General features: G+C 43.7%; 3 protein-coding genes across 21 annotated transcripts; 2 read left to right on the top strand and 1 right to left on the bottom strand.

Moving 5' to 3' along the window:
• Positions 1 to 1,391: 1,391 nt before the first annotated feature.
• Positions 1,392 to 7,472, top strand: LOC105019963 (integral membrane protein 2B-like). The gene is made up of 6 exons (XM_029116853.2): positions 1,392 to 1,580; positions 3,546 to 3,674; positions 5,776 to 5,985; positions 6,123 to 6,233; positions 6,441 to 6,591; positions 6,758 to 7,472. Exons 1-6 carry the CDS (start codon positions 1,494 to 1,496, stop codon positions 6,844 to 6,846), a joined length of 777 nt encoding a protein of 258 aa, XP_028972686.2. The 5' UTR covers positions 1,392 to 1,493; the 3' UTR covers positions 6,847 to 7,472.
• A 640-nt stretch (positions 7,473 to 8,112) lies between these two features.
• LOC105019962 (integral membrane protein 2B) lies at positions 8,113 to 13,945 on the top strand. The gene is made up of 6 exons (XM_029116854.2): positions 8,113 to 8,239; positions 10,240 to 10,359; positions 12,055 to 12,249; positions 12,387 to 12,497; positions 12,704 to 12,854; positions 13,021 to 13,945. Exons 1-6 carry the CDS (start codon positions 8,156 to 8,158, stop codon positions 13,107 to 13,109), a joined length of 750 nt encoding a protein of 249 aa, XP_028972687.2. The 5' UTR covers positions 8,113 to 8,155; the 3' UTR covers positions 13,110 to 13,945.
• A 131-nt stretch (positions 13,946 to 14,076) lies between these two features.
• On the bottom strand, positions 14,077 to 26,736 carry abi2b (abl-interactor 2b). 19 transcript variants are annotated; one of them, XM_029116837.2, is made up of 12 exons: positions 26,531 to 26,736; positions 23,140 to 23,307; positions 22,843 to 23,019; positions 22,485 to 22,502; positions 22,250 to 22,353; positions 20,802 to 20,954; positions 19,559 to 19,686; positions 19,091 to 19,285; positions 18,562 to 18,732; positions 18,051 to 18,137; positions 17,463 to 17,657; positions 14,077 to 16,742 (listed from the first exon to the last, which is right to left on the bottom strand). In XM_029116837.2, the coding sequence occupies exons 1-12, from the start codon at positions 26,645 to 26,647 to the stop codon at positions 16,567 to 16,569; spliced, it is 1,689 nt and encodes a 562-aa protein (XP_028972670.2). In that variant the 5' UTR covers positions 26,648 to 26,736; the 3' UTR covers positions 14,077 to 16,566. The 19 variants fall into 19 exon arrangements, with proteins under 19 accessions (XP_028972670.2, XP_028972671.2, XP_028972674.2 ...); XM_029116838.2 differs by having other exon boundaries at positions 19,559 to 19,683; XM_029116841.2 differs by lacking the exon at positions 18,051 to 18,137.
• Positions 26,737 to 27,070: the final 334 nt, after the last annotated feature.

Raw genomic sequence — 27,070 nt, 5'->3', positions numbered from 1 at the left:
GGTGGAAGACCCAGCCACGACCCATCTACAATGCTCTTACTGAGGGAAGGAGGTTGTCGGCCAAGATCTCACGATACATGACCCCATCCATCCTCCCCTCAATACGGTGCAGTCGTTCTGTCCCCTTTGCAGAAAAGCATCCCCAAAGAATTATGTTTCCACCTCCATGCTTCACGGTTGGGATGGTGTTCTTGGGGTTGTACACATCCTTCTTCTTCCTTCAAACACAGCGAGTGGAGTTTAGACAAAAAGCTCTATTTTTGTCTCATCAGACCACATGACCTTCTCCCATTCCTCTTCTGGATCAATCCAGATGGTCATTGGCAAACTTCAGACGGGCCTGGACATGCGCTGGCTTGAGCAGGGGTCCTTGTGTGCGCTGCAGGATTTTAATCCATGACTGTGTAGTGTGTTACTAACGGTTTTCTTTGAGACTGTGATCCCAGTTCTCTTCAGTTCATTGACCAGGTCCTGCCGTGTAGTTCTGGGCTGATCCCTCATCTTCCTCATGATCACTGATGCCCCACAAGGTGAGATCTTGCATGGAGCCCCATACCGAGGGAAATTGACCGTCATCTTGAACTTCTTCCATTTTCTAATAATTGCACCAATAGTTGTTGCCATCTCACCAAGCTGCTTGCCTATTGTGCTGTAGCCCATCCCAGCCTTGTGCAGGTCTACAATTTTATCCCTGATGTCCTTACACAGCTCTCTGGTCTTGGCCATTGTGGAGAGGTTGGAGTCTGTTTGATTGAGTGTGTGGACAGTTGTCTTTTATACGGGTAACGAGTTCAAACAGGTACAGTTAATACAGGTAATGAGTAGAGAACAGGAGGGCTTCTTAAAGAAAAACTAACAGGTCTGAGAGAGCCAGAATTCTTACTGGTGGGTAGGTGATCAAATACTTATGTCATGCAATAAAATTCAAATTAATTATTAAAAAAATCTAACAAAAATCTAACTAGCTAGGTTATAGTTATTCATATATCTACTAATGTTAAATCTAGTTAGCGAGACAGTGAAAGAAAGCTTTAGTTTTTGCATTTTATTTGTACGTTTTAAGTTTAGGACTTAGTTAAAAATTCTACTCTGGTAATGGTCTCCGGGCTCCATAGAGTTATCTTCTAAAACAAGTGCCTACTAGTTACATGGTTGCTAAATAATTACTAAGATAGAGATTAATTCCCTGCTCCCCATTTGAACATTTACTGCCCCCCCGTGGTACATAATAAAACGTTTGTGAAACCTGAATGGATGACATTTGAACATAGTGTTCGTTTTCCATGACTCGTTACCACGAGTACGGGGAGATTTGGTTTTGCACCAATGGAATGATCTAAAACGTATAAACGCCACTCACACCGGTGCACCGAGTACGCCTGATCAATAAGACCTGTTTGGACTGCTGTTTATCTACGTCATTGTAACTGGACACTGCACTACGTTCTATCGGAAGGTGGTTTCGTTGCTTATTCCAACAATTAGCTTTAACAATGGTAAAAGTAACATTTAACTCGTCCTTTGGACAAAAGGATTTAAAGAAAACATGCACTGGTGAAGCGCTCATTCCAGAGGAGAGGGTGAGTTGTTGAGCTAAAACAATTTGGTTAATGTCTGTTTTTGCAACGACTGCTCGAGGAAACAAGCTAACCGCAGTTTATACAATGCAGTGACATAAGCAAAACCAATAACTGTCGATTTAAAACCTGCATCCTTTAGCTTGTATTTATCTAAATCGTTACTGTACAAGCCTCGGGAAATGTGTTGATTCAAGGTGAAACTTAGCTACGTCGGAAAATGGCTGCTATCCCAGTCATCAGGCAGGCTAACTGGTGTTCGCATTTCCTTGCCTGGGCCAAAGCCTGTTAGTTATTGGTTTCGGTCTGTGTTAGACTTAACCGAAAGTCAGTCAAGTCGTCTAGTATTGATTCGACGACTTTTTAGTGCTTGTGTATTTTAACGTAAATATGGTTTGGAAGATTGAAAAACAAATGTTTTCACCTTAACAGCCTACACTACATGGAGTCCTGATCGAATGGATTGCAAGTGTTAATTCGTATCAAAGGTCAATAAAAAGATGGGTGTGTCTCCCGAAGCCCTTTTGCACCCTCTCGTGATCAGAGAGTTCAAGAAGACAATTAATTAGTGATCAGTAGCTGGTGACCGACATGGAGAGACCAGGGCACTCTATGAACCTCGCAGGAGAGAGTGAGGTTCAGGAAGTTCATATTTTGTTACCACTGAGTTTTGTCAGTCTGACTTTGTCAGAGATGTGTAGTGTCAGATTAAATTCTAATCTCCAGGATCAGTGACTGGTGAAGGCCTTACCTACATGACCCTGATTCACTGTGGTCTATTTTAACGCAGACCAGAGACCAGCCATGAAGCCATCTGTTTATTCCTTAACCTGTAGCCAGGTAATAAGCTTACCTAAAATTACAAGAGAGATGAGTGTGTCCATCATTCTAGTCACGCAAACCCATACCACCATTTCTGAAACTTTAGTGGAAAGGGTATTTGGTCAATCCTTGTCTACAGCACAGCAAACAAATGTACCCCCAACTCTATCATAACACATCAGAGAAATCACATTGCATCTCAGTTGTTTTCGTCATCTGATCTCCAGGGAGAGCGAGAGCTGTTGACATCCACTCCTTTGTTCAAATATGAACACCAGCCCAACTCCACATAAACAACCAACAACTGTGGGTTCAGGAAAAGGGCTTGTCTGGCCAGCCATCAAATTACAACATGTGCCTCTTAGACCCATAATAGCCATGTCATGTCAACTTAACACACAACTATTTATTAGTGGGAGGATTTTCATCCTGTCTTTGACCAGTACCTAACCAGTGAAGTGATTGTGTGGCAGAACAAAGTGTTGGACATCATTGAGGACTTGCTTGAGAAAGTCACATACATATATATTTTTTTAAATGTTCAATACATGCCCCAAGCTCTGGTATGAAACCCTTCATAACCAGAAACAATAACAAAGCATGTTAGTTTCACTAAAAAGCTGAGGGATGGGCCTGGACTAAAGTAAACACTCTAAAACGTATCAGTACATCCATCTTATAACTTGAACCGTGTTAGGCAGCTGTTGAGGGTTGGTTTCTATCAAGCAAATTTAAAAAAAGGCTGATATTTGGGAATGTGACTGGGTAGTGAGGTAAATAAGACTCGTGGGATTTAGGCTATTCTCTACGAGTCAGTGGATAAATATAAATTTTTCAGATCCAATTTTGGATCTGAAGGGTACAAAAGAATAGATTAAAATGGCTTCAAAAATAGGATAGTTATTGAGTAATGGTCAGAAATAACCTCATGAAGACATGTGAAAGAAGGAATGGTGAATGAGTATGTGAGCAGTGAGAGGTCAGCAGAGAGGGATGACTTGGAGTGGAGAAAGGAGGATGGGGGGGGAGCCAAAAGAATCAGATGCGTGTTTGGATGGGTTGGTTACATAAGAATCTGACACTCGCCGTACGTGTTAAGTTTCAACCGTTTTCACAGCGTGTTTAATCCGTCTCCTCCCTCCCAAGGACCCGGAGGATGGCGTGCGCGTGCGCCAGCATTCTAAGGTGTGGTGCTGGTGCATGCGCCTCGGTCTGGCTCTCATGCTGTCTGGAGTGGTGGTGGGCGGGGCTTACCTCTACAAGACCTACTTAATGGTGAGGCGGACAATGTCCATGATATCTGAACTGATAGTGGAATTAGGGTTTTCACCCTATTCTTCTACGAGAAATTATGTTGGGTGCATACACAAGCACATTCTGAAATGATCATTTTCTGTTGGTCGACAAAAGAATCTGTAACATCGAAGTTGCTATTTATAATTTTTAAATTATCGTAAGCTGGTTAAACAAACAATTGTTTTTGTATTTTTTTTAATTGACCAACTTGTGATATTTTAAAAGTGAAACAAGTGGACCAACAGTGGCTGTAATTCAACTGACTTTCATTTACAGTGACAACCCTGGACATAGTCATAATGATTGCAAGAAAACACTTAGATGTAAATATAAAAACACTGAATACAATGTAAAAGGCAGGTATTGCGATCTCATCCTTTTTTAAAATTTTTTTTAATTGCAACTTGGTGTGTCAAACTTCTTACCATGTGTGCTGCAGATTGAATAGAGCCATGAGAGAAACAGTGTGGAATGTAAGTGCTTCAATTAAATTGGCACTGTACATTTAAAAGGAGGGTGGAGACCAATGGTTGTTGAAGAGGTGATCAGTCCTTGGTGTTTTAACTTTTATTGTGGGGGAAAAAAAACAGTGTGGCAATTCGATCCCTTTAATAAGTTATCGGCTGACTTGTTTCAGAGCAAAGCCTCTTCGTACAAAACTTTGGTCTGATGAAGAAACTTTACATCAAGATGCATCAGCCAGTGATCTTGCCATCCATCCAGAATCCCTTTTACCATTGTACATTTATTTCCATATGCATAGATCCTTACATTGATTAATTTTTGTCTACTCCATTTAAGAATGTCCCATAATTCTGCTTCCTGTAATGTATCCTTGTTTTAGCTTAATATTTTTTTTATTTGTACACTTTAGTTTTTGGATTACAAAGAGGCTTGGCGTTGTAAATGTGCAACCACAGAATCGAAGCCATGCTGTTTTTTTTCTATTTCTTAGGCTGTGATGTTTCTACACCTAATCAGGCTTGCCGGTATTCCTGGTTTTCACAGACAGGGTGAACTGATACAGAGGACTACTGAAAGCCGAAACATAGTGGATTCAATAGATCAAGATTAGGGTTAAGTGGTGTTTTCATGCACGTGGTTCCACGACTGGTGTTCGGAAGTAATCGATCCACATTAAAGTCAGCCTAGACTGATTAAGTTGTATCTACACATTGTGTAAAAACAAAATAGGGCTGTAATGTCTAATAAATTAAAATCGCTAATAAAAATTGTTGGCAACGAATGTCACTCGATTAGTTGGGTCTACACGAGACGCAGTAAAAAAAAAAAACTACAATTTGAAAGGACGTGGAAGGAATTTGCGTACGACCAAAAACTTCCAAATTATGGGACCACTTTACGTTTAAGAATGCAATGAAAAGTTTGTTGCAAAATTTGCAAGGCACAACTTTCATGGCACAGGAGCATGAGTGTAATGCATGTGCATTTAAAGAGAACGTGTTGTAGCCTTGTTGATAAAATATGCATTGTGCTCAGCACAGGAAGTTCAAAAATTAATTTATACTATAAATGATAATGGAACTTCTAATGCATCAACCTTTCTGTTGTGGGAAAATATAAAAGTCATCAAATCTGATACTTATAGGTTAATGAATCCGTAACGTCCTAAATGGTTAGCTAGCCCCTACTGGAGAGCTGCTCAATTATACACAAACTCTACGCACGTTAATGTTAACCCGGGCATAACAGTCGTGCCCGTGTGACATGAGAGTTCGGGTTTTTTGCAACTAACTGAATTGGTTGAATTCTTAAATATAAAGCGGTCCCACACAGTACGTCTGAAGTTCTTGGTCATACGTGAGTTTTCTTCGGTGTATCCTCCATCTGTTTCCATTTTCTTTTTTGCTGCGTCTCGTGAAGACCCAGCTAATCGTTAATGACATTCTTTGCCAACAATTTTCATTTTCGACTTGATCGATTAGTGTTTGCAGCCCTTAACGTATCCAAATGTTACATGCGTTCCTCGGAAAACCACCCGCGCACTTGTTTGAAAATAAACTGTTTAGCTAGAACCGGATTGTGTGGTCAATGGGTTCTTCTTACGTGAATACCTCAGGAGCGCCGGGTATATTTCTGCGGTGTGGACTACCGTGAGCAGGACTACATGGTTCCGGAGGACGATGACATGGTGGACCGGCCCTCTGCACTGAGACACATCGAGGAGACCGTGCGCGTGCTGGAGGAAGAGGAGGTGGAGCTCATCAACGTTCCCATTCCCGAGTTCTCCGACAGCGATCCGGCCGACATCGTCCACGATTTCAACCGGGTGAGGACACTAATGTCGCGGTGAAGACACGCGTGCGTCGTGGTGTGTTCAGTACATTGTTTAAACCATATGTTCCAGAGCGTCAAAGAAGCGTGTTGAGGTCTGTTTCTGAAGTGCTGACTGCTCTCGTCCCTCAGAGGCTGACCGCCTACCTGGACCTGAGCCTGAACAAGTGTTATGTCATCCCTCTTAACACATCCATCGTCATGCCACCCAAGGACTTCCTGGAGCTGCTCGTCAACATCAAGGTAGCTGTCACACACACACACACACAAGTCTTCCATCTAGTTCAATGACCAAAAATATATTTGTATGTTTTTGTTGTTGTAACATTTGGGTATTTTATTTGAATCCTCACCCACTCCTCATGGGCTCCACATACATCAGAAAATAAACGGGTCATTTGACTGAAGGATCAGTGGAGGTGATATGTTGTTGTTGTGTAATTCCCTCAGGCTGGAACCTATCTCCCCCAGTCCTACCTGGTCCATGAGCAGTTGATTGTGACCGAGCGACTGGAGAGAGTCGACCAGCTGGGATACTTTGTCAACAGCCTTTGCAAGGGCCGAGACACATTCAAACTGGAACGCCGGGATACTATACTGGGTTAGAACTACAGGCACACACTACAACTACATTCTGATAGTCTTTGTGATGTTCCTGACAACATGTTGCGTGCACACACACCAGTACACTGTAGCTGTTATTCAGGTGCTATTAATAGACCTGGATATTTATTTTTAAGACATCTTTCTTCATCTTTACCTTGCAGGGCGGGAAAAGCGTGAAGCACTGAGCTGCAGGAAGATTCGTCACTTTGAAAATAAGTTTGTGGTGGAGACACTGATCTGTGAGCCTTAGAGGACAGGAGAGGGACTTCAGACAACCCATGTATAGTTTAACCCACTGTCTACAGTGTGACCTTTAACCCTTCACTCTTCTGTACCACCTTCATAGATCCTTTACTCTTCTGTACTGCTGGTAATTTTGAGGGTGAGTTGTCTAATTGAGAGGATTCCAAGGTAAATACTGTTGTATAAGGTGTAAAATTAGGGAATTTTCCACTTTGTGTAAAGTACTGGTAAGTACGTTTTCATTTGAAGCAACTCTTTTGAAAGAATCAAGATATGTGTGTTTAGTGTTTCAAAATGTTGTGCAAATTGTTTTCTATCTTTTTGTTCTGGTGTTTATTCATGTCAAGGAAACACTAAAAGGGTTTAAACAGACCCTGTTGCGTCACAGCTAACTACACTGTTATAAGGTACATGACTAAAGATTAATGACCTCATAATGAGAATATACATACTCTAGCATAGAACATTAATTATTCTGTATAAATTACAACTACACTGCAATGAAAGAGGAACTGTATCACACAGACACTGCAGGACCGTCAAAGATCGGAGCCTGGGGTTACTAACCTGTATATAGCCTGTTTGTAAAGAAAAAAAGGAAGATTAATACCACAATAAATCTTAATCATTTTATTGGTTTCTTTGTCATGATTTTACAAATGTGATCATTTCTGCAGTTAAACTTGACTGCAACAATGGCATTATGGACTGTTTGGACATATAGAAAGTTGCCAGTTTGACTGAGGGAATAGAAACCTACTTTATTTACACATTTAATAATTTGTATTTGGTTTTTCTGCCATTACATTTTTAACACTTCAAATAGTCTAGTTTTATTTAGTTTTTGTTATAAAGCAATTTGCATAGGAGAAATTCAGGTAAAAAGTATTGCACTGGAGCCAGTGGAGTAGGTGGGTAAGAATGCTGCAAGCTATACCTTCTATTTATCCCCATGAAATGACTTTATATGGATTATATACACCCTCGTGAGTAATTATCGAATGCCATATTCCACTTCACAGTCTTGTTTTTGTTATAAATGACTATATTTAACAAAAATAGCCTTTACATTTTATGCTTTAAAAAAGGTAAACCCGTATATTTTCTCAATTAATTGCTCTTTGCATTCATTAGAAAACATAAAAATGGTCTATCTTTACAATTTACTGTCTTTAGAACGAATTACATAGAAAGCAATATATTGACATTGGTGCTTTTATTTTGAAGATTTATTCATTATAATACAATTACGGCGTCATTGTTAGTGGAGCTTTCGCTAATGATTTGGTCGCTTATTCCGACTTTTAGCTTTAGCAATGGTAAATGTAACATTTAAATCGTCCTTTGGACAAAAGGATTTAAAGAAAACATTCACTGATGAAGCACTTATTCCAGAGAGGGTGAGTTGTTGAGCTAAAGCAATTTTGGTTAATGTCTGTTTTTGCAACGATTATTCGATGAAACACGTGAATGGCGCAACTTTATAGCTAACCACGGTTTATACAATGTCGTGACGTCACCAGTAAAGCAAGTAACTAGATTTAAAACTTGCACATTCCTTTAGCTTGTATTTATATAAATAGTTAGATTCCTCTGGAAATGTGTTGACTCAAAGTGAAACTTAGCTACGTCTGAAAATGTCTGCTATCCCATTCATCAGGCAGGCTAACTGGTGTTCGCATTTCCTGTTATCGGTTTCGGTCTGTGTTAGACTTAACCGAAAGTCAGTCAAGTCGTCTAGTATTGATTCGACGACTTTTTAGTGGGTGTGTATTTTAACGTAAATATAGTTTGGAAGTTTGAAAAACAAACGTTTTCACCTTAACAGCCTACACTACATGGAGTCCTGATCGAATGGATTGCGATTGTTAATTCGTGTCAAAGGTCAATAAAAAGATGGGTGTGTCTTCCGAAGCCCTTTTGCACCCTCTCGTGATCAGAGAGTTCAAGAAGACAATTGATTAGTGATCAGTAGCTGGTGACAGACATGGAGAGACCAGGGCACTCTATGAACCTCGCAGGAGAGAGTGAGGTTCAGGAAGTTCATATTTTGTTACCACTGAGTTTTGTCAGTCTGACTTTGTCAGAGATGTGTAGTGTCAGATTAAATTATAATCTGCAGGATCAGTGACTGGTCAAGGCCTTACTGATATGACCCTGATCCACTGTGGTCTGTTTAAACACAGACCAGAGACCAGCCATGAAGCCACCTGTTTATTCCTTAACCTGTAGCCAGGTAATAAGCTTACCTAAAATTACAAGAGAGATGAGTGTGTCCATCATTCTAGTCTCGCAAACCCATACCACAATTTCTGAAACTTTAGTGGAAAGGGTATTTGGTCAATCCTTGTCTACAGCACAGCAAACAAATGTACCCCCAACTCTATCATAACACATCAAAGAAATCACATTGCATCTCAGTTGTGTTTTCGTCATCTGATCTCCAGGGAGAGCGAGAGCTGTTGACATCCACTCTTTTGTTCAAATATGAACACCAGCCCAACCACACATAAACAACCAACAACTGTGAGTTCAGGAAAAGGGCTTGTCTGGCCAGCCATCAAATTACAACATGTGCCTCTTAGAACCATAAAAGCCATGTCATGTCAACTTAACACACAACTATTTATTAGTGGGAGGATTTTCATCTTCTTGTCTTTGACCAGTACCTAACCAGTAAAGTGGTGGTGTGGCAGAACAAAGTGTTGAACGTCATTGAGGACTTGCTTGAGAAAGTCACATACATTATTTTTTGTATTTTTTCAGTGCATGCCCCAAAATCTGGTATGAAACGCATCATAACCAGAAACAATAACAAAGCATGTTGGTTTCTCTAAAAAGCTGAGGGATGGGCCTGGAGCAAAGTAAACACTTTAAAACGTATGGACTGCTACAGACAGAACTCACCATCAGTATATCCACCTCATAGTTTGAACCGTGTTAGGTGGAGTCGCAGTGTTTGTTCACATTAAGCAAGTAAAAAGGCTGATATTTGGGAATGTGACTGGGTACTGAGGTAAATTAATGTTGTGGAATTTATTCTCCAAGTCAGTGGATAAATAATTTTTAGACCCAAACATCGGTATAAAAACTTAGGATTCTGGATTTAAAGGGTGGAAAATAATGGATAAAAATGTCCTCAATGATAGGATAGTTATTGAGTAATGGTCAGGAATAACTTGAAGGTAAAGGTGAAAGAAGGAATGGTGAAGGAGTATGTGAGCAGTGAGAGGTCAGCAGAGAGGGATGATTTGGAGTGGAGAAAGGAGGATGGGGGGGGAAGCCAAAAGAATCAGATGCGTGTTTGGATGGGTTGGTTACATAAGAATCTGACACTCGCCGTACGTGTTAAGTTTCAACCGTTTTCACTGCGTGTTTAATCCGTCTCCTCCCTCCCAAGGACCCGGAGGATGGCGTGCGCGTGCCACAGCAGTCTAAGGTGCGGTGCTGGTGCATGCGCCTCGGTCTGGCTCTCATGCTGTTTGGAGTTGTGGTGGGCTGGACTTACCTCTACTTACTGGTGAGGCGGACAATGTCCATGATATCTGAACTGATACCAGAATTGATTTTTGGTGCGTACAAAAGCACATCCTGAAATGCTAATTTTCTGTTGGTCGACAAAATAATCTGTAACATTGAAATTGCATTTTATATATATTTTTTAAATATCACAAGTTGGTCAATTTAAAAGTAAGTAAAGCGAATATGGGGGCGGTGGTTGGAATTGGAACAACAATGGCTGTAATTCAACTGACTTCCACGTGTCATTACAATCAATTAATGTATTTATAAAGCCCTTTTTACAACAGCAGTTGTCACAAAGTGCTTTACAGAGACGCCCGGCCTTAAACCCCAAGGAGCAAATCTTGGCCAAAGTCATAACGATTGCAAGACAACTCTTAGAAATAAGTATAAACACTGAATACAATGTAAAAGGCAGTTATTGCGATCTCATCCCTTTTTTAAATGTTTTTATTGCGACTTGGTGTCTCAAACTTCTTACCATGTGTGCTGCAGATTGAATAGAGCCATGAGAGAAACAGTGTGGGATCTAAGTGCTTCAATTAAATTGGCACTGTACATTTAAAAGGAGGCTGGAGACCAATGGTTGTGAAAGAGGTGATCAGTCCTTGGTGTTTTAACTTTTATTGTGAAAAAAAAAAACTGTGTGGCAATTCGATCCCTTCAATAAGTTATTGGCTGACATGTTTCAGAGACAAGCTTCTATGCTTTGGTCTGATGAAGAAACTTTGTGTGAACTTGCCATCCATCCAGAATCCCTTTTACCATTGTACATTATTATTATACATCATTTATTTCCATATGCATAGATCCTTACATTGATTCATTTTTGTCTACTACATTTAAGAATGTCCCATAATTCTGCTTCCTGTAATTTATCCTTGTTTTAGCTTAATATTTTTTTTATTTGAGCACTTTAGTTTACGGATGAGGCTTGGCGTTGTAAATGTGCAACCACTGAATCGAAGCCATGCTGTTTTTTTTCTATTTCTTAGGCTGTGATGTTTCTACACCTAATCAGGCTTGCCCGTATTCCTGGTTTTCACAGACAGGGTGAACTGATACAGAGGACTACTGAAAGCCGAAACATAGTGGATTCAATAGATCAAGATTAGGGTTAAGTGGTGTTTTCATGCACGCGGTTCCACGACTGGTGTTCGGAAGTAATCGATCCACATTAAAGTCAGCCTAGACTGATTAAGTTGTATCTACACATTGTGTAAAAACAAAATAGGGCTGTAATGTCTAATAAATTAAAATCGCTAATAAAAATTGTTGGCAACGAATGTCACTATCGATTAGTTGGGTCTACACGAGACGCAGTAAAAAAAACTACAATTTGAAAGGAGTTAGCACATTTTGTAACTAACTGAATTGGTTGAATTCTTAAATGTAAAGCGGTCCCACACAGTACGTCTGAAGTTCTTGGTCATACGTGAGTTTTCTTCGGTGTATCCTCCATCTGTCTCCATTTTCTTTTTTGCTGCGTCTCGTGAAGACCCAGCTAATCGTTAATGACATTCTTTGCCAACAATTTTCATTATTTACTTGATCGATTAGTGTTTGCAGCCCTTAACGTATCCAAATGTTACATGTGTTCCTCGAATAACCACCCGCGCACTTGTTATAAATAAACTGTTTAGCTAGAACAGCATTGTGTTGTCAATGGGTTCTTCTGACGTGAATACCTCAGGAGCGCCCGGAATATTTCTGCGGGGTGGACTACATGGTTCGGGAGGACGATGACATGGTGGACCGGCCCTCTGCACTGAGACACATCGAGGAGACCGTGCGCGTGCTGGAGGAAGAGGAGGTGGAGCTCATCAACGTTCCCATTCCCGAGTTCTCCGACAGCGATCCGGCCGACATCGTCCACGATTTCAACCGGGTGAGGACACTAATGTCGCGGTGAAGACACGCGTGCGTCGTGGTGTGTTCAGTACATTGTTTAAACCATATGTTCCAGAGCGTCAAAGAAGCGTGTTGAGGTCTGTTTCTGAAGTGCTGACTGCTCTCGTCCCTCAGAGGCTGACCGCCTACCTGGACCTGAGCCTGAACAAGTGTTATGTCATCCCTCTTAACACATCCATCGTCATGCCACCCAAGGACTTCCTGGAGCTGCTCGTCAACATCAAGGTAGCTGTCACACACACACACACACAAGTCTTCCATCTAGTTCAATGACCAAAAATATATTTGTATGTTTTTGTTGTTGTAACATTTGGGTATTTTATTTGAATCCTCACCCACTCCTCATGGGCTCCACATACATCAGAAAATAAACGGGTCATTTGACTGAAGGATCAGTGGAGGTGATATGTTGTTGTGTGTAATTCCCTCAGGCTGGAACCTATCTCCCCCAGTCCTACCTGGTCCATGAGCAGTTGATTGTGACCAAGCGACTGGAGAGAGTCGACCAGCTGGGATACTTTGTCAACAGCCTTTGCAAGGGCCGAGACACATTCAAACTGGAACGCAGGGATACTATACTGGGTTAGAACTACAGGCACACACTACAACTACATTCTGATAGTCTTTGTGATGTTCCTGACAACATGTTGCGTGCACACACACCAGTACACTGTAGCTGTTATTCAGGTGCTATTAATAGACCTGGGAATTTATTTTAAAGACATCTTTCTTCATCTTTACCTTGCAGGGCGGGAAAAGCGTGAAGCACTGAGCTGCAGGAAGATTCGTCACTTTGAAAATAAGTTTGTGGTGGAGACACTGATCTGTGAGCCTTAGAGGACAGTAGGTACTTCAGACAACCCATGTATAGTTTAACCCACTGTCTACAGCATGACCTTTAACCCTTCACTCTTCTATACCACCTTCATAGATCCTTTACTTTTCTGTACTGCTGGTAATTTTGAGGGAGAGTTGTCTAATTAAGAGGATTCCATGGTAAATACTGTTGTGTAAGGTGTAAAATGAGGTAGTTTTCCACTTTGCATAAAATTACTGGTAAGTAGTGATGGGCAAACAAGGCTTCATTAGCGTTATTTAAGCAGCACTCAGATACTGGCAGCACTCAGACTCTGTTTCACAATAAAAGCCATAATTGAAATATGTAAGGCAATATAGCTAACAATCTCGTCTGTAAAAAAGAACATAGTTGGAACGGATATTAAACGACAGACTAGATTGACAGACAAGATTAACTGTATTGCCTCATAGTTCAATAATGGCTTTTATTTTGAAAATCTGAGTTAGCAGCTTGCATTATATCCTGCTGCTAGAAGAACTGTAATGAAGCCTTGAATGGCCATCACTACTGGTAAGTCGCTTTTTCATTTGAGGCAGCTCTCTTGAAAGAATCAAGATGTTTAGCGTTTCTACATTTTGTGCACATTTTCTTTGTTCTGGGGTTTATTCATAGCAAGGAAATACTAAAAGGGTTTAAACAGACCCTGTTGCGTCACAGCTAACTACACTGTTATAAGGTACATGACTAAAGATTAATGACCTCATAATGAGAATATACATACTCTAGCATAGAACATTAATTATTCTGTATCAGTTACAACTACACTGTTATAAGGTACATGACTAAAGATGAATAAACTCATAAGGAGAATATACATACTGTAGCATAGAACATTAATTATTCTGTATCAGTTACAACTACACTACAATGAAAGAGGAACTGTCGGAGCCTGGGGTAACTAACTTGTATATAGCCTGTTTGTTAAGAAAAAAGATTAATACCACATTAAATCTTAATCATTTTATTGGTTTCTTTGTCATGATTTTACAAATGTGATAATTTCTGCAGTTAAACTTGACTGTGCAACACAATGGCATTATGGACTGTTTGGACATCTAGAATGATGCCGTGTGGGCTGAGGGAATAGAAACCTACTGTTTTTACACATTTAATAATTATATATATATTTTCTCCACTTACACATTTAATAAATGGCTCCACCTGCAGTCAATCCCAAAACCAATAACTCAATTGATCATCGGACATTGGGATCAAAGTTGACATTGACCTAGCTTACACTTTAGTCTTTGGATGAGGCTGTTTTTTTAAAATATCTTTCATTAATACCTAGGGCTATGTTCAGCATTGCAGACTATTGCAGATACGAATGCTGCCAAGTGTACACGTGTCCTTACCCTACACGCCTTTATCTGAAAGTTCAACGACGTTGCGCTCTGCTGAACACACCCGGGGAGAATCCAGTTCTGGGGTTGCACTTATGTTGGGTGCTCTGGAAGCTGTGGTATTAAGAACAATGGCATGCAGAACTCAAGGACAGACCCACTTTTAATAGAAAATAAAGGATTTGAAATATACAGACGTGCACTGAGCCCTGGGAAGACTCAAAACACAGCCGAGCATGTTGAAAATGTAGTACATGTGCCTTACTAAACAGAGCAGGAGCAAACCCCCCCCCCCCCCCATCCGGCCCTGCTTCAACACCGGGAAACAACTCGGAAGTCGTTGACAGTTTTGGTACCTGTTACGGCTTGTGAATTTCTACAATTAATGGCTGGCTTTTATGCTAATTTTATTCCTCGTGTGAGGCGGTAGAACAGCGTATATCTATAGAATTTCATTTCAGTAAACGTTTGCAAATATTTTACAAATGTGCTTTCAATCCCGAACACCTCCAATATGCAAATTTTCTGAACCTGTTCCCACTCCAGCCATTTTTATTGCAAATGGAAGAAATACCTTTTAAAACACCTACACGCACACACACACACGCACTTCAATATGGCACAATCTTCCCTTTACCTCGTCCTATCTTGAAACCCCACCTGTCAACAATGTTAATATGGGTGAATATTCAAAACCAAACCAATAACCACACCATATCTAAAATATTAAGACAGGAATAATTAATAATATAGCAGAAAAAAGAAAAATAGTTTTTTTTTTTTACATGCAGTCTGACTCAGCTAGCGAAAGTTGGACCCTTTGAAAGAAAATAATAAAGCATTCAGCATATTGATCTACTTAACACAAATTAACACTGCAGTTGATTGACCAGAGTATATATATCTGTCTGCAGCGCAGACATGGTCTTCTTTTTCTGCCAAGACCACAGGTCAATTTCTCATTCTCTGCAGAGACATGGGTTTTCATTGTCTTGGTAACAGGGTAAAGAGGAGGGTCAGTAACTAAAGACTTAAGAATCTCAGCAATTGTGCAAGTTTCCTGTCCCCTGTTCTTTAGGGCCAAACAGACATCGTCCAAGTATTTCTTCAACTTTTGTGCGAGTGGGCAATCTACAGTTTGGCCATAGACCACTTAATTTAAAATTAAACTGTAGAACCAACTAAATGCTAGCGAACTTAGCACCAATAAAAGGGGGCAAGTGAAGTTGTGAACAAGCATGATCTAAGATACCCCAACCAGCCTGGGGACAGAACCAAAAATCTGTAAAACAGTTCCAAAATCGTCTTTCATGTGAGCAAAAAAAAAGAAGAAAAAAAAATCTGTTGTAAGGACTATTTACCTCAGTCTTACCACTAAGACTGAGCTTTTTGTAGTCTATTTTGTCAGATGCAGACATACTGTATGTGCTTCTCCTGTCAGTGACTGTAAGGCTTGGCACTCGTCACTCCACTGTCACCAAATGTGACACAGCAGAAAGTTCAAGCGCAGCAGCACCTCTCTACATTGCACTAACCAATAAGAGCTCCTTCCGGTTTTAAATGAAGAAATCTGCGGGTCTAGAAGGACCTCCGAGTGCGTCAGGGCCGAGACAGATGGAGAGACTATTGTTTATAGCATTCTCATCTCATCTAACCTCTTTGGCTGAGAGTATAGATATCCACCTATCCTCAATCTGCAGCCCGGCCCGGCATTCCATCCCTTCCTATATTATACAAGGTCCAAATAAATAAAATGATTTAAAATATGGGCAAATAATTACAAAAATAAAGAAATTAAGCACAACAATCATCGTGGCCTCTCTTATTAATAGTAAAGACAAAATCAAGCCCTAATAATAAATACACAAAAGAAAAACATCATACAGCCTCACGCCGTTCAAAAACACAGGGAATACCTGTAAGTGACCATTGTAAAATGTACTTCATCTGATAGGAGTGGCTGAGGATCCTTGCATTGTACTTCGCTTGAACGCTCGTCCTCTATTCTTCTGTGACCTCCACAATGTGATCATGCTCTGTCTGACAAAGTCTTTGACCTCCCGGTACCTCCGTCCTCCTCCATCCTCCTCCGTCAGTCTGCGTAGTGCATGATGGACTCCACGTAGTTCCCGGGGAAGAGGCCGGTCGTGCCGCTCATCACGCCCTCGTACCAGCCGTCGTCGTTCTTCTTGATGACGTAGATGATGGCGCCCTCGTAGAAGGACAGCTCGTCCTCCTTGTCCGCCGCGTAGTCGTAGATTGCCACCACTGACCGCCAGCCAAAGGGAGCCGGGCGTTAGGGCAGGGTGAGGGGGAAGAAAACGTGACCGTGTGAGAGAGCCCATGACAGAGACAGACTGATGGAATTAATGAAACCGAACACTGGAAATGGAGAAAACAGGAAGTGGATAGGGCACGAGTTAGCTTAGATAACGCAAGTCCCTCTACCACTCTCCAGGAGTTAGCTCAGAACTGTCCCTCTACCACTCTCCAGGAGTTAGCTCAGAAGAGACCCTCTACCTTTCTCAAAGAGTTAGCCCAGAAGAGACCCTCTACCGTTCTCCAAGAGTTAGCCCAGAAGAGACCCTCTACCTTTCTCCAGGAGTTAGCTCAGAAGAGTCCCTCTACCTTTCTCCAGGAGTTAGCTCAGAAGAGTCCCTCTGCCTTTCTCCAGGAGTTAGCTCAGAAGAGTCCCTCTGCCTTTCTCCAGGAGTTAGCTCAGAAGAGTCCCTCTACCTTTCTCAAAGAGTTAGCCCAGAAGAGACCCTCTACCGTTCTCCAAGAGTTAGTTCAGAAGAGTCCCTCTATTTTTCTTCAGAAGTTAGCACAGAAGAGACCCTCTACCTTTCTCAAAGAGTTAGCCCAGAAGAGACCCTCTACCTTTCTCAAAGAGTTAGCCCAGAAGAGACCCTCTACCTTTCTCCAGGAGTTAGCTCAGAAGAGTCCCTCTACCTTTCTCAAATAGTTAGCTCAGAAGAGTCCCTCTACCTTTCTCCATGTAGGTACGTGGGGCCCACGGTGGGTCCTCCTCTGCATAGGGATCGCTGTACTCCACCACGGCCGACTCTTCTTCCTCTTCCTCCTCCTCCTCATCTTCATAGTCTTCTGGAGGTGGAGGGGGTGGGGTAGGCTCCTCAAACACAGCCTCTTCCATGGGGGGCGGCGGAGGGGGCACATCTGAGACTGGAAGCGGGGGGACACGCAGTTATAAACCAACAGTATGTAAGTTCTACTGGCTGGTTGACTGACACTTTGGCATTTCCATGCATGTAATGTGGGTCGGGGGGGGTGGGCTGTTTAGGAACCCATGCTGAGCGTCTAGAAGGGACACAGAATTCTGGGAAGGAGAGAATTTTACTGTGCCCAGATGACAAGAGGTTTATCTGAAAGGCAAATCGAAGTTGATGGACAGTTTTGCTCGGAAAATTGGTCAGTATTGACCAGAAGCACTTACCCACGTCACGAGCGAAGAAGCATGCAAATTCTAACGAACACAAGGTCACATGCACACGTCCATAAGTGGCGGAAGGAGCCATTGAAAAAGACAACAGGGCAGAGCTGCTGAAAGCCACTTACTAGTCTCCTGCACCCGAGCCACAAAGCCCATCAGGGGGAGCTGAGGAGTGATCTGCATGGACGGGGGAGGGGGGCCCACAAGCGGGCCTGACAAGTCACACACCACAGGGCCAGAGTGGAGGAGAACCCCGACATGGGACGGAGAAGAGGAGTTCAGGAGTAAGATTGTAAACAGGAAATGAATGGAGATGAAGAAGAAAAGGAAGATGGCAGAATTAGAACATGACAGAAATGGCAACATCAGTGACCCAGGGGCTAAATCAGAGGCAGACAGCTGAAGAAACATCTAGAAGTTTCACGCCCTCCCACAGCTTCCCCTGTCCACAGAAATCAAGTGAAGTTTACATTACAGTACTCAGTGTGAGAACAGGCTCCTGGGAACATATACAACTCGCCTCAACGAGGACTACAAAGGCCCTTGTCAGCTTGTACCGCCTCTCCACAAACCAGAGTACCAAAGTTCATTTGGTAGGACTTCAATCTAGGGTGTTCTGGGAACTGAAGGCAATACCTGGGACCTGGTTGAAGTTGGGGCCACCGTTGACCTGGGTTTGGTTCTGAGGCAAGGCGGGATTGGGTTGGCCCATCACTGACGCAGGCCGGCGGTAAGGCAGAGACCCACCCACCGCGGGAGGGTTCTGTGGTTGGATTGGTCGGTTCATGCTGAAGAACTGAGGGGCCCCTGGAGAACGGACAGAAGAGGGCCCCAGAGAGCGTTGGGTGTATGACAACACTGCACTAATCAATCACGTCCCTGTCTCGGTCAGAACACGAGACCAATCTGGGTCATGCGGCAGGTGTACGGACGTCATGCCAGGCGGAGAGCAGTTAACCAAAAGGTGACGGGGAAAGACCTGACACCAAGAAGGAAGGAGGGAAGGATTGAGTGGCAGGTTGATGATGGTGGTGGTGGGGGGGGGGTGGCGGCACCGGGCTGACAAGCCTGCCGCTACACAAATACATGGGGCCTAGCAACACGGCGGGTGGCAATGGACTGGGGAGGATGGAGGTGACGATGGGGGCGAGGGTCGGGGACTCACCTTGTGCGGGAGTGCTGAAAGCGGTTGTGACGGCGACGGGGAGCTGGGGTGGGGGAGGGGGGGCAGGCGGGCCCTCGGTGGGGGGGTTGGGGGTGGGGTTGGTGGCTGGACCGAGGCCAGGGAGACGCTCAGGAGGAGCGGGAGTAGTGGTGATAGCCGCGGGAGGTGTCTTGGTGGGGTTAGTGGAGGCGGTACCTGCACCATCAGCGGGCAGTGGAGGTGAGCAGCAGGAAACACACAGATAAAAATACAAAGAGCAGACGGAGGGAGGGAGGGAGGGAGGGAGGGAGAGAGACACAGGAGAGCGAGGGAGAGAGACACGTGAGAGAGATACGGGAGACAGTACCGGGACACAGGAGAGACAGGTGCTCAGATACCACCAAAGGGAAAGGAGAGAGTTTAATGCAGTGCCAGCATCGCTCTTCAGACCAGTACCAGATGGGGCGCAGAATTGGTTGGGGGGCTTACCTGGGAAGGCCGTTGTGGGTGGAGCTGGCGTCGGCACGGCGATAGGCACGCCCACTGAGCCGCTGCCGCTATTCTCCCTGCTGCTGCTCCGACTGCTGCTGGGATGACTGCCTCCACTGCTTCCACTGCTGAGGACCACAACCACGCCTAGCAGTTAGCCCCGGGGGGGGGGGGGGGTCATGTCACGCTACTCACTGGGCCAGGGCCCCCAGACACACACTAGTCCTGGACCAACAAGGGATCTGTTCTCGTGTGTCCGTTCTGTCCTCAACGAGGTTTAATCTGTGTCTGGAACCGGCCTTTAGAGACCCGTTGATATTAGATGGATTTATTGCGATCAACCAAACCAGGGTCTCGCCTGGCTTCACATCCTGGCCCCACCCCCCCACACACACACACACACACACACCCACACATCCACCCACCCACACATCCACCCACCCACGGTTTCATATGAACAGCCCTGCTCTGAGGTGACATGTCCAGTGATAACATGAAGGCAAGAACAAAACATCCCAAATTAAATGTGATGTTAAGCAGTGGGCTGATAAGTGACGTGACAAAGACAGAGGCGTGAACAAAGCTGGGGGCGTCCAAGATAAATCAAGACGAGGATAAACACCAGGGGACACTTGAGACAGGGATCGCATGAGAGACTGGAAGGACAGATGCAGAGGGATGAAAGGACCAACGCATAGAGAGATAGGTAGTGCTACAAGAACAGTCGATTTAAACGTTAGTTTCAATTTCAGAGGTAACTAAGAGTGCGATTAGAAGGAAAGTGAGCGGGGTGGGGGGGGGGGGGGGGGGGGGGGCTGACTGAGTTAAGGATTCAATTCTCTGGTAGCCGCAGATGGCAGTCCTACATATGGCCCCAGTCACTGGCAGGCAGGAGCCTCAGTCAAACCCACAACCACCTGCTCTCATCTGAGGCAAATTCCCTCCGCTGCTACAAAGCAGGTAATGATACATTCCTTGTGAACAAGGGTACCCTTTGAGGAGCAACCTGTCTTACACCTTTGACTTTCCTGGGGCCTCATGTACTACGGCCTTCCCAAACCAGTTTTTACACTAGATCGGTGTTTTCACAAATCCTGTCGGACGGTTTGCTGGCAGTTTCTACAAGCTGCTGCAACACATGTCCGCATTACATGGATGTTAACTGAAACACACCTGGAGCGTGTTCTTCGCGTGTTTTTAGCTAGCCGTGTGCTGGGAACATGCGGGGGGGTGGGGGGGGTACCTGTACGTGCGGGTCCTCTGATTAACAGACGCAGTGTGTGCAGGGCTCTGTAGTGGGGGCGCCATGTTGCCATGACGCGTCGGGCTCGAGACGTAGTCGTTAGGGACAACGGGAGGACGCACCGGCTCAAGCGTCCTATAGGGGGAGTGGCGCCTGCGAGGGGAGGGGTTTGAGAGGAGTTTAACGTCCAGTGTTGAAAGGAGGGGGGGGGGGGGGGTAGGGGGGGAGAGAGAAAGAGGACAAAAATAGGAACCAAAATAAATAAAAAAATGAAAAGAGAAGCAGTGCGATCTCAATATGAGGTGAAGGTGGGAAAAAGGCGTTAAATCAGTGTCGTCCCCAGCTGCTGCTTTCGTTCTCAGAGTCCATCAGCGACAGAGGAGAAAGTGAAGTCTACTGATGTGCCTCGGTGAATACGGACAGCCAGCTGTGGAGATAGTCTGCTGTTGTTTTGGGACGGCACTCTGAGCGTTGTTGGCATGGAGAACATGAACAGCCTAGAATTGGGTTGAGGGAGGGGGAGAAGTCACACCACACAGAAAGAGGCGTAAAAAACCAAAAGACCACAGAGAAAGAGATGCCTCCCCTACACCAGGGACGGGACTAGGGCAGTCGGTCATGGGCAACCAACAACTCTCTTTCAGGAGGGGGTGGGGGGGGGCATGATTGAAGGACACAAAAACAACCAGTACTTCAGGGGAGACATACAACACAATGTTATGACTGTTATGGACAGGTCTTCAGACAGACATGGACACGACACAGAGCAACGTCAACATTGGCCCAAAAGTAATTGCTGTCAGAGGGATCATTTCAAAGACACCTCCTCCCTGGAATGGCCACACAAACACACAGTGAGGAAATAAGATGTGTACCTTCTTATCTATTATCAAACACTATATAAAGTGCCACAGAGGAAAGTTCTTACACAGAACATACCTGACAGTAGAAGGGCACAATATCAAATGAAACCCCCAACTGGAATGTCAGTGATTTCGGAATTGATCTGGTTTTCCATACATCCCTGTATCCCAATTCTCTGCAACGCAGTGGAGACACTGTGGCTGCAGAATCTAGCGGGAACCACTCGTTACAATGTTTAACTGGCGTCCAGCAACTCAAAGCTGTTGAAAATACATCTTGCTTTGTCACAAACTGAAATTAATCGTAGGACTGAAATGGCGGAGAGATTTCTAGATGGGTCATTCGCTCCCAGTCTGGTTGTTGTTATGGAAGAGACTGTTAAGGCCTGGTTTTCCCCCATTTGAAATGAGTAAGAATGAACCGTGTAGCTAAATGAAATCAGTTACGTATGTTGCCGGAGCAGTGGGTATGGGGGTAGCAGAGGACTGTGGTTTCCTCAAAGACGCGCGCGCACACACACACACACACACACACACACACACTCCAGCCGACAGGGGCTGGGGGGACTCGCCACGTCGACATACCCAATGGTTCCCTTCCCTGACATGGGTGGGCTGGGCGGCTTCTGTGTGGGTGGGTTGGTCCGGGCCAGGCCTCCAGTACCCACCTTCATGTTCTGAGCGCTGGCCTACGAGACAGGGAGACGGGTTACAGAACGACAACCACAACCTCAGGAGAATATCAGTCAACAAGCTGCCTCACAGAAACCTGGCCAGACCAACTGCATTCAATGTCGGACATTCCTGTAGACATTCTTACCTTAAACCTCAGCAACCACTACGGTCATTTTAACGGTAAATAAGCGAGGCAAAAAAGAGAGAGAAGGAAACAGGAGAGAGGATTAGTGACCGACAAGGAGAAAACGCGAAGAAAACGCTCATGCAGAAACACGCGAAGCAGAAACGTTGCAGGCCGACAGTCCGAGAAATGCCAGGCAAACAAAAAAAAACACGCAGTCCTGATGCGACTGACTATATAAGACACAGCCCTGCCTTCAGACCAAACCACTTCCAATAGGCTCATAAGCATTTCGAAATAAAATGGGCGGCACAGCAATCCAAAAACAAAATGTGCAGCAAGGTAACCGGACGTTGGTTGGTAAGCCAGCGGCCCTCACCTTCACCCCGTGACCCATGTCGTCCAGCAGACTGTAGTCAATGGGCTTCCGGATGTAGCGCACCGGCCTCTCGGGATTGGCCGGAGCGATGATCTTGTGCGTGCGGGAAGTGTTCTTATTGGTGGTCAGGATGCCAATCTCCCGCCTTGCCACTTTTTCTTTATGGATGTCCACTGTCTGAGGACGCACAAAGGGGGAGGAATTACAGTCGGCCTGCTTCGGGCACGGCGTGTGGGTGTGTGTGTATGTATGTTTGTGTGGGCGTGTGTTTGCGTACTTTGCGAGTCCCGGCCGTACCTGTGAGATGTGGTTGATGGAGGACTCCATGCGGCGGAGCTGGGAGGCCTGGATGTCCAGCATCTGAAGGACATTGTTAGCCAAGGTGTTGATCAGGTAGGCTACGCTGGCCAGAGACTGGGTGGTGTAGTTCTTCGTCTCCTCCAAGGCTCTGTGCTTGTCTGGTGACTGAGACAGAGAGAGAGATGGAGGTTGGTGACAGTGGATGGGGCAAGCATTGGAAAAGTTGCTAGTTCAAAGTAAATTAGTGCAGAGTTCCTTTTGTCTACTGGAACCAGCACTGATTGTCAAACTCAGATGTGCATATCCATACTGGTGACAATTAACCAATAAAACGAATGGGGGGGGGGGGGGGGGGGGGGTTCCCTCTGGTTTGGCCTGATAAAAAAAAACAAGATTAGGGCTCCGCATCATAGACACAAAAAAAGTTAAGCAATCTACTACTCTGCCGGCGAACTTATAGGCCAATCGATTTCCTGGAACCTTTCCATTCCGGCTATGAATTGCATGAACTTTAACATCAAGGGGTCTAGTAATAAAGACGTTACAGATTCTGAGCAATCTCTAACAATATTGGTGGAGAAAGCAGCCCTCTGGGCAGCTCCCTTTGAAGTGGCAGAGTGCTGATCTTTCCATCTGCTCCTTAGACCTCTGTTGCACACAAACAGGCTGGATTTTTCTGATAGTTCTGGACTCCAGAGAAGTGCCATGGTATTTTTTCAATGTTTATAATATTAGCAGCTCAACATCAGTGACATTTACCATAAAATGACTGTCTTGAACGCATTAAAATACTTTGTCATTTATAGCATTAGTGACGCTAATCACAGGCCATATGTGAGGACATTCAGGACCGTAACGGCAGAATCAGGGAAGGTTCGGGTTTTTCTATCTGACTCCAGTTTAATTTTAAAGCAACAGACAATCTGTGCATTTAGTTCATTTTATATTAAAACTCTTGGTTTTTACATTATCTTAGTTATCGTCAGGGCCAGCCATAAAATGTATCGTTGGCGATAGCCGGTCAGATCGAAGATAAACAGACTGACATTCCTAACAGAGAAGCAATAACAAAGCAACAGAAGACAGCAGCTTTAAAAGGAAAGCATTGCTATGATGTAGTGAATACGAAGTTGCAGGTGTTGAAGGATGCTACGCAAGGCAAACTGTTTGCAGAGAGAAACAGTTTCCTGGACATTAACTTTTCCTTCCTATTGGACCCTGCCTTCTTCCATTGTCGGGCATTTGCTGATACATTACATTACCTAAAAGGTAACCATCTACTCTTCTTCCCTGGCCCCAATACAACAGGCAGTTGATTAGTCATCATAACCATTCATTTTGAATGCAAACTGGGCGAGCTCAGTCACCAGTCAAATACACCCACATGACTTGTGAGTCAAGAGCACCACTTTGGGTGACATCCATACTCAGAAATGAAGACGAACCGGTTATACTGAAATAATCAAAAGGTGCAGTTTTGCACTGGTGATGACAGGAGTCCACCACCTCCCACACCTGTAGCCTTCTAAAGACAAAAATCACCATTCTGATTTATAACCAACCCGAAATTCTCTCACTGTAGAACAGGTTATACCAATGACTCAAACTCCAGAACAGAAGAACTACGTACAAACAGACCCACTAATGCAGACCAAACTGACTTCAATTCTATCACCCCAAATGAGCAATGACCCAAAATCATAGACTAGGCCTACAGGGATGCGCAGATGACTATTTTATTGATGCCATCTCAGATTAGCCTAAATAAATACATTGAGGGTGTGTTTGTAGGTGCGCACAGCATAACAGGAACCATGATCATAGCAGGGCGGAAGAATTCAAGAGATGTCATAGACTGATTTGTGACAACATCCATCTTTAATGGCGGTCATTATTTGCCAAACACAACAGCACAGTAGTGCATTTAGAGCTATGACCATGAAGGACTATTGACAACACGGCCTGAGTACAATATATTAGTTGGTAAGACCAAACAGATTTTAATCCAACTGTTTTTACATCAGCAACTGTCATGAAGCGCTACACAGATACCCTTGCCTAAAACCCACAAAGAGCAAGCAATGCAGACATGGAGATTACAGTGGCTGGGGTGTTAAACCAGACCAGCCTAATGGAGAGAATATCCTAGCTATAGTATAAGATCCCTGTCATATAGTCTTACATCAGGAAGTTAAGTTTACCCAGCTAAGAAAAAACTAAGCCAGGAAAGCAATAAGAATGATAACCAGCCAAACACGTTTGGCATTGTCAATCAATCAATCAAATGTATTTATAAAAGCCCTTTTTACATCAGCAGATGTCACAAAGTGCTTTTACAAAACACCCGGCCTTAAACCCCAAGGAGCAAACAACAGTAGTGTTGAATTTCAAACATCTTTACACCTCAAACAACGGACTCCAATGACATGACAATGAATTTAGCCCAGCTATATATTACTATACAGATTATAGTAAGTCTGTAAGGCAAGCATTTCCCCCATTCCAGTGGTCCTAGCTTGTGCATTGTTGACAGAGGATGTCATTAATCTGTGGGCAGCTGTTAATTGTTTTTGTAGAAAACCAGACTGTAACATTTGCTAGTTCTGGCTGCGTTGGAAGGAACACTTTAATTACAGGTACATGGATATAGCCATATTCTTCCCTACCATGTTGACATCTAGCTATGGTTAATGATGACATGAAAATTCCGACCAAAGCCCTAGATAGGCTAGCTATCAGTGGAGAATGACAGCAATGGCTGCTCTAACAGTGCAGCTAACAACGTTAGCCAAAAACCGAAGCTAACTAGAATTAGCTACGCTAGCTAACCCGTTAATAATAACACCTCGTTTGTTTGTTGCTTATTCTGTTAATTTTTGGTTTGAGAATTATTTTTAGACATATCAAATGAATTACTTATTCTTCTTACATAACTGAAATGTACACATCACGATACAGTCAATCATGAAACCAGCCAGCTTGATCTCGCAAGGTAATTCGTGATAGCTTAAATAGCTAGTTCGCTTAGTTAACATTGTCAGCTAACGTTAACTAACTATCAAACTGGCATAATTTTAAATGGAAGCAGCGAATTAAGTAATGACATCATGAAAGCTAGTTAAAATGACATTTAAATGTTAAATACATTATATATGTATGACTGTTCTAGAAAAGAAACCGTTGTTTTCACATTAGAAGTTAGCTAGTTACGGTCAGAATGAAGCCGCTAACTAGCTCGGTAGCATATAGCTTGTAAGGGCTAGCAGGAGCACCCTTGCCTTGCAGTCGATGAGCTGTAACTCATCAGCATAACTCGAAACCATCACTTAGTCCACCGTCAGTGGCGAGGTAAAATACTTAATTGAAAATGTTATAAAATGACAATTACCTGAACATAGTTGCTTTCGCAATACTCGGCAACTCTTTCCAAATTGGTGAAACTATCTAATAATGCACTACGTCCAGCTGGAATCTCCTCTTCCAAAAGCATTTGTAACTCCGCCATTTTCACATCTTTAGCAATGGAAGGCAGCGCTCAGCCTCCCGACCGCTTGCTGCTCCACCACTCAAGCAGAGGTGGCGTTGAGCATCCCAAACTATGACGGTGTGTGTGACAATCTGTGACAAATTGAACAATAATCTGAAGTGGATAGAATAGCTCTCTCGATTTTTGATTATTTAACTAACGTGAGTATTGTTATGAGAGCACCTTAATATGTTTTGAAATGAAAAAATGCTAACTGGAAAGCTGTTTATTAATCCAAAGAATTATGGATATTATTTTTATTCTAAAAAATGAAACGTTTTAAACAATCGGTCAATGCTAATGTAATAATACATGGGGGGGAAAGGGCATTGGATTGAACCAGTCTCTGAGCACTTAAATATACAGTATGCCTAATATGCTCACAACAGGGGGGGCTTCAAT

Source organism: Esox lucius, chromosome 22 (assembly GCF_011004845.1).
Source record: "Esox lucius isolate fEsoLuc1 chromosome 22, fEsoLuc1.pri, whole genome shotgun sequence".
NCBI lineage: Eukaryota > Metazoa > Chordata > Actinopteri > Esociformes > Esocidae > Esox > Esox lucius.
This window is presented reverse-complemented; position numbering and strand designations above follow the sequence as displayed.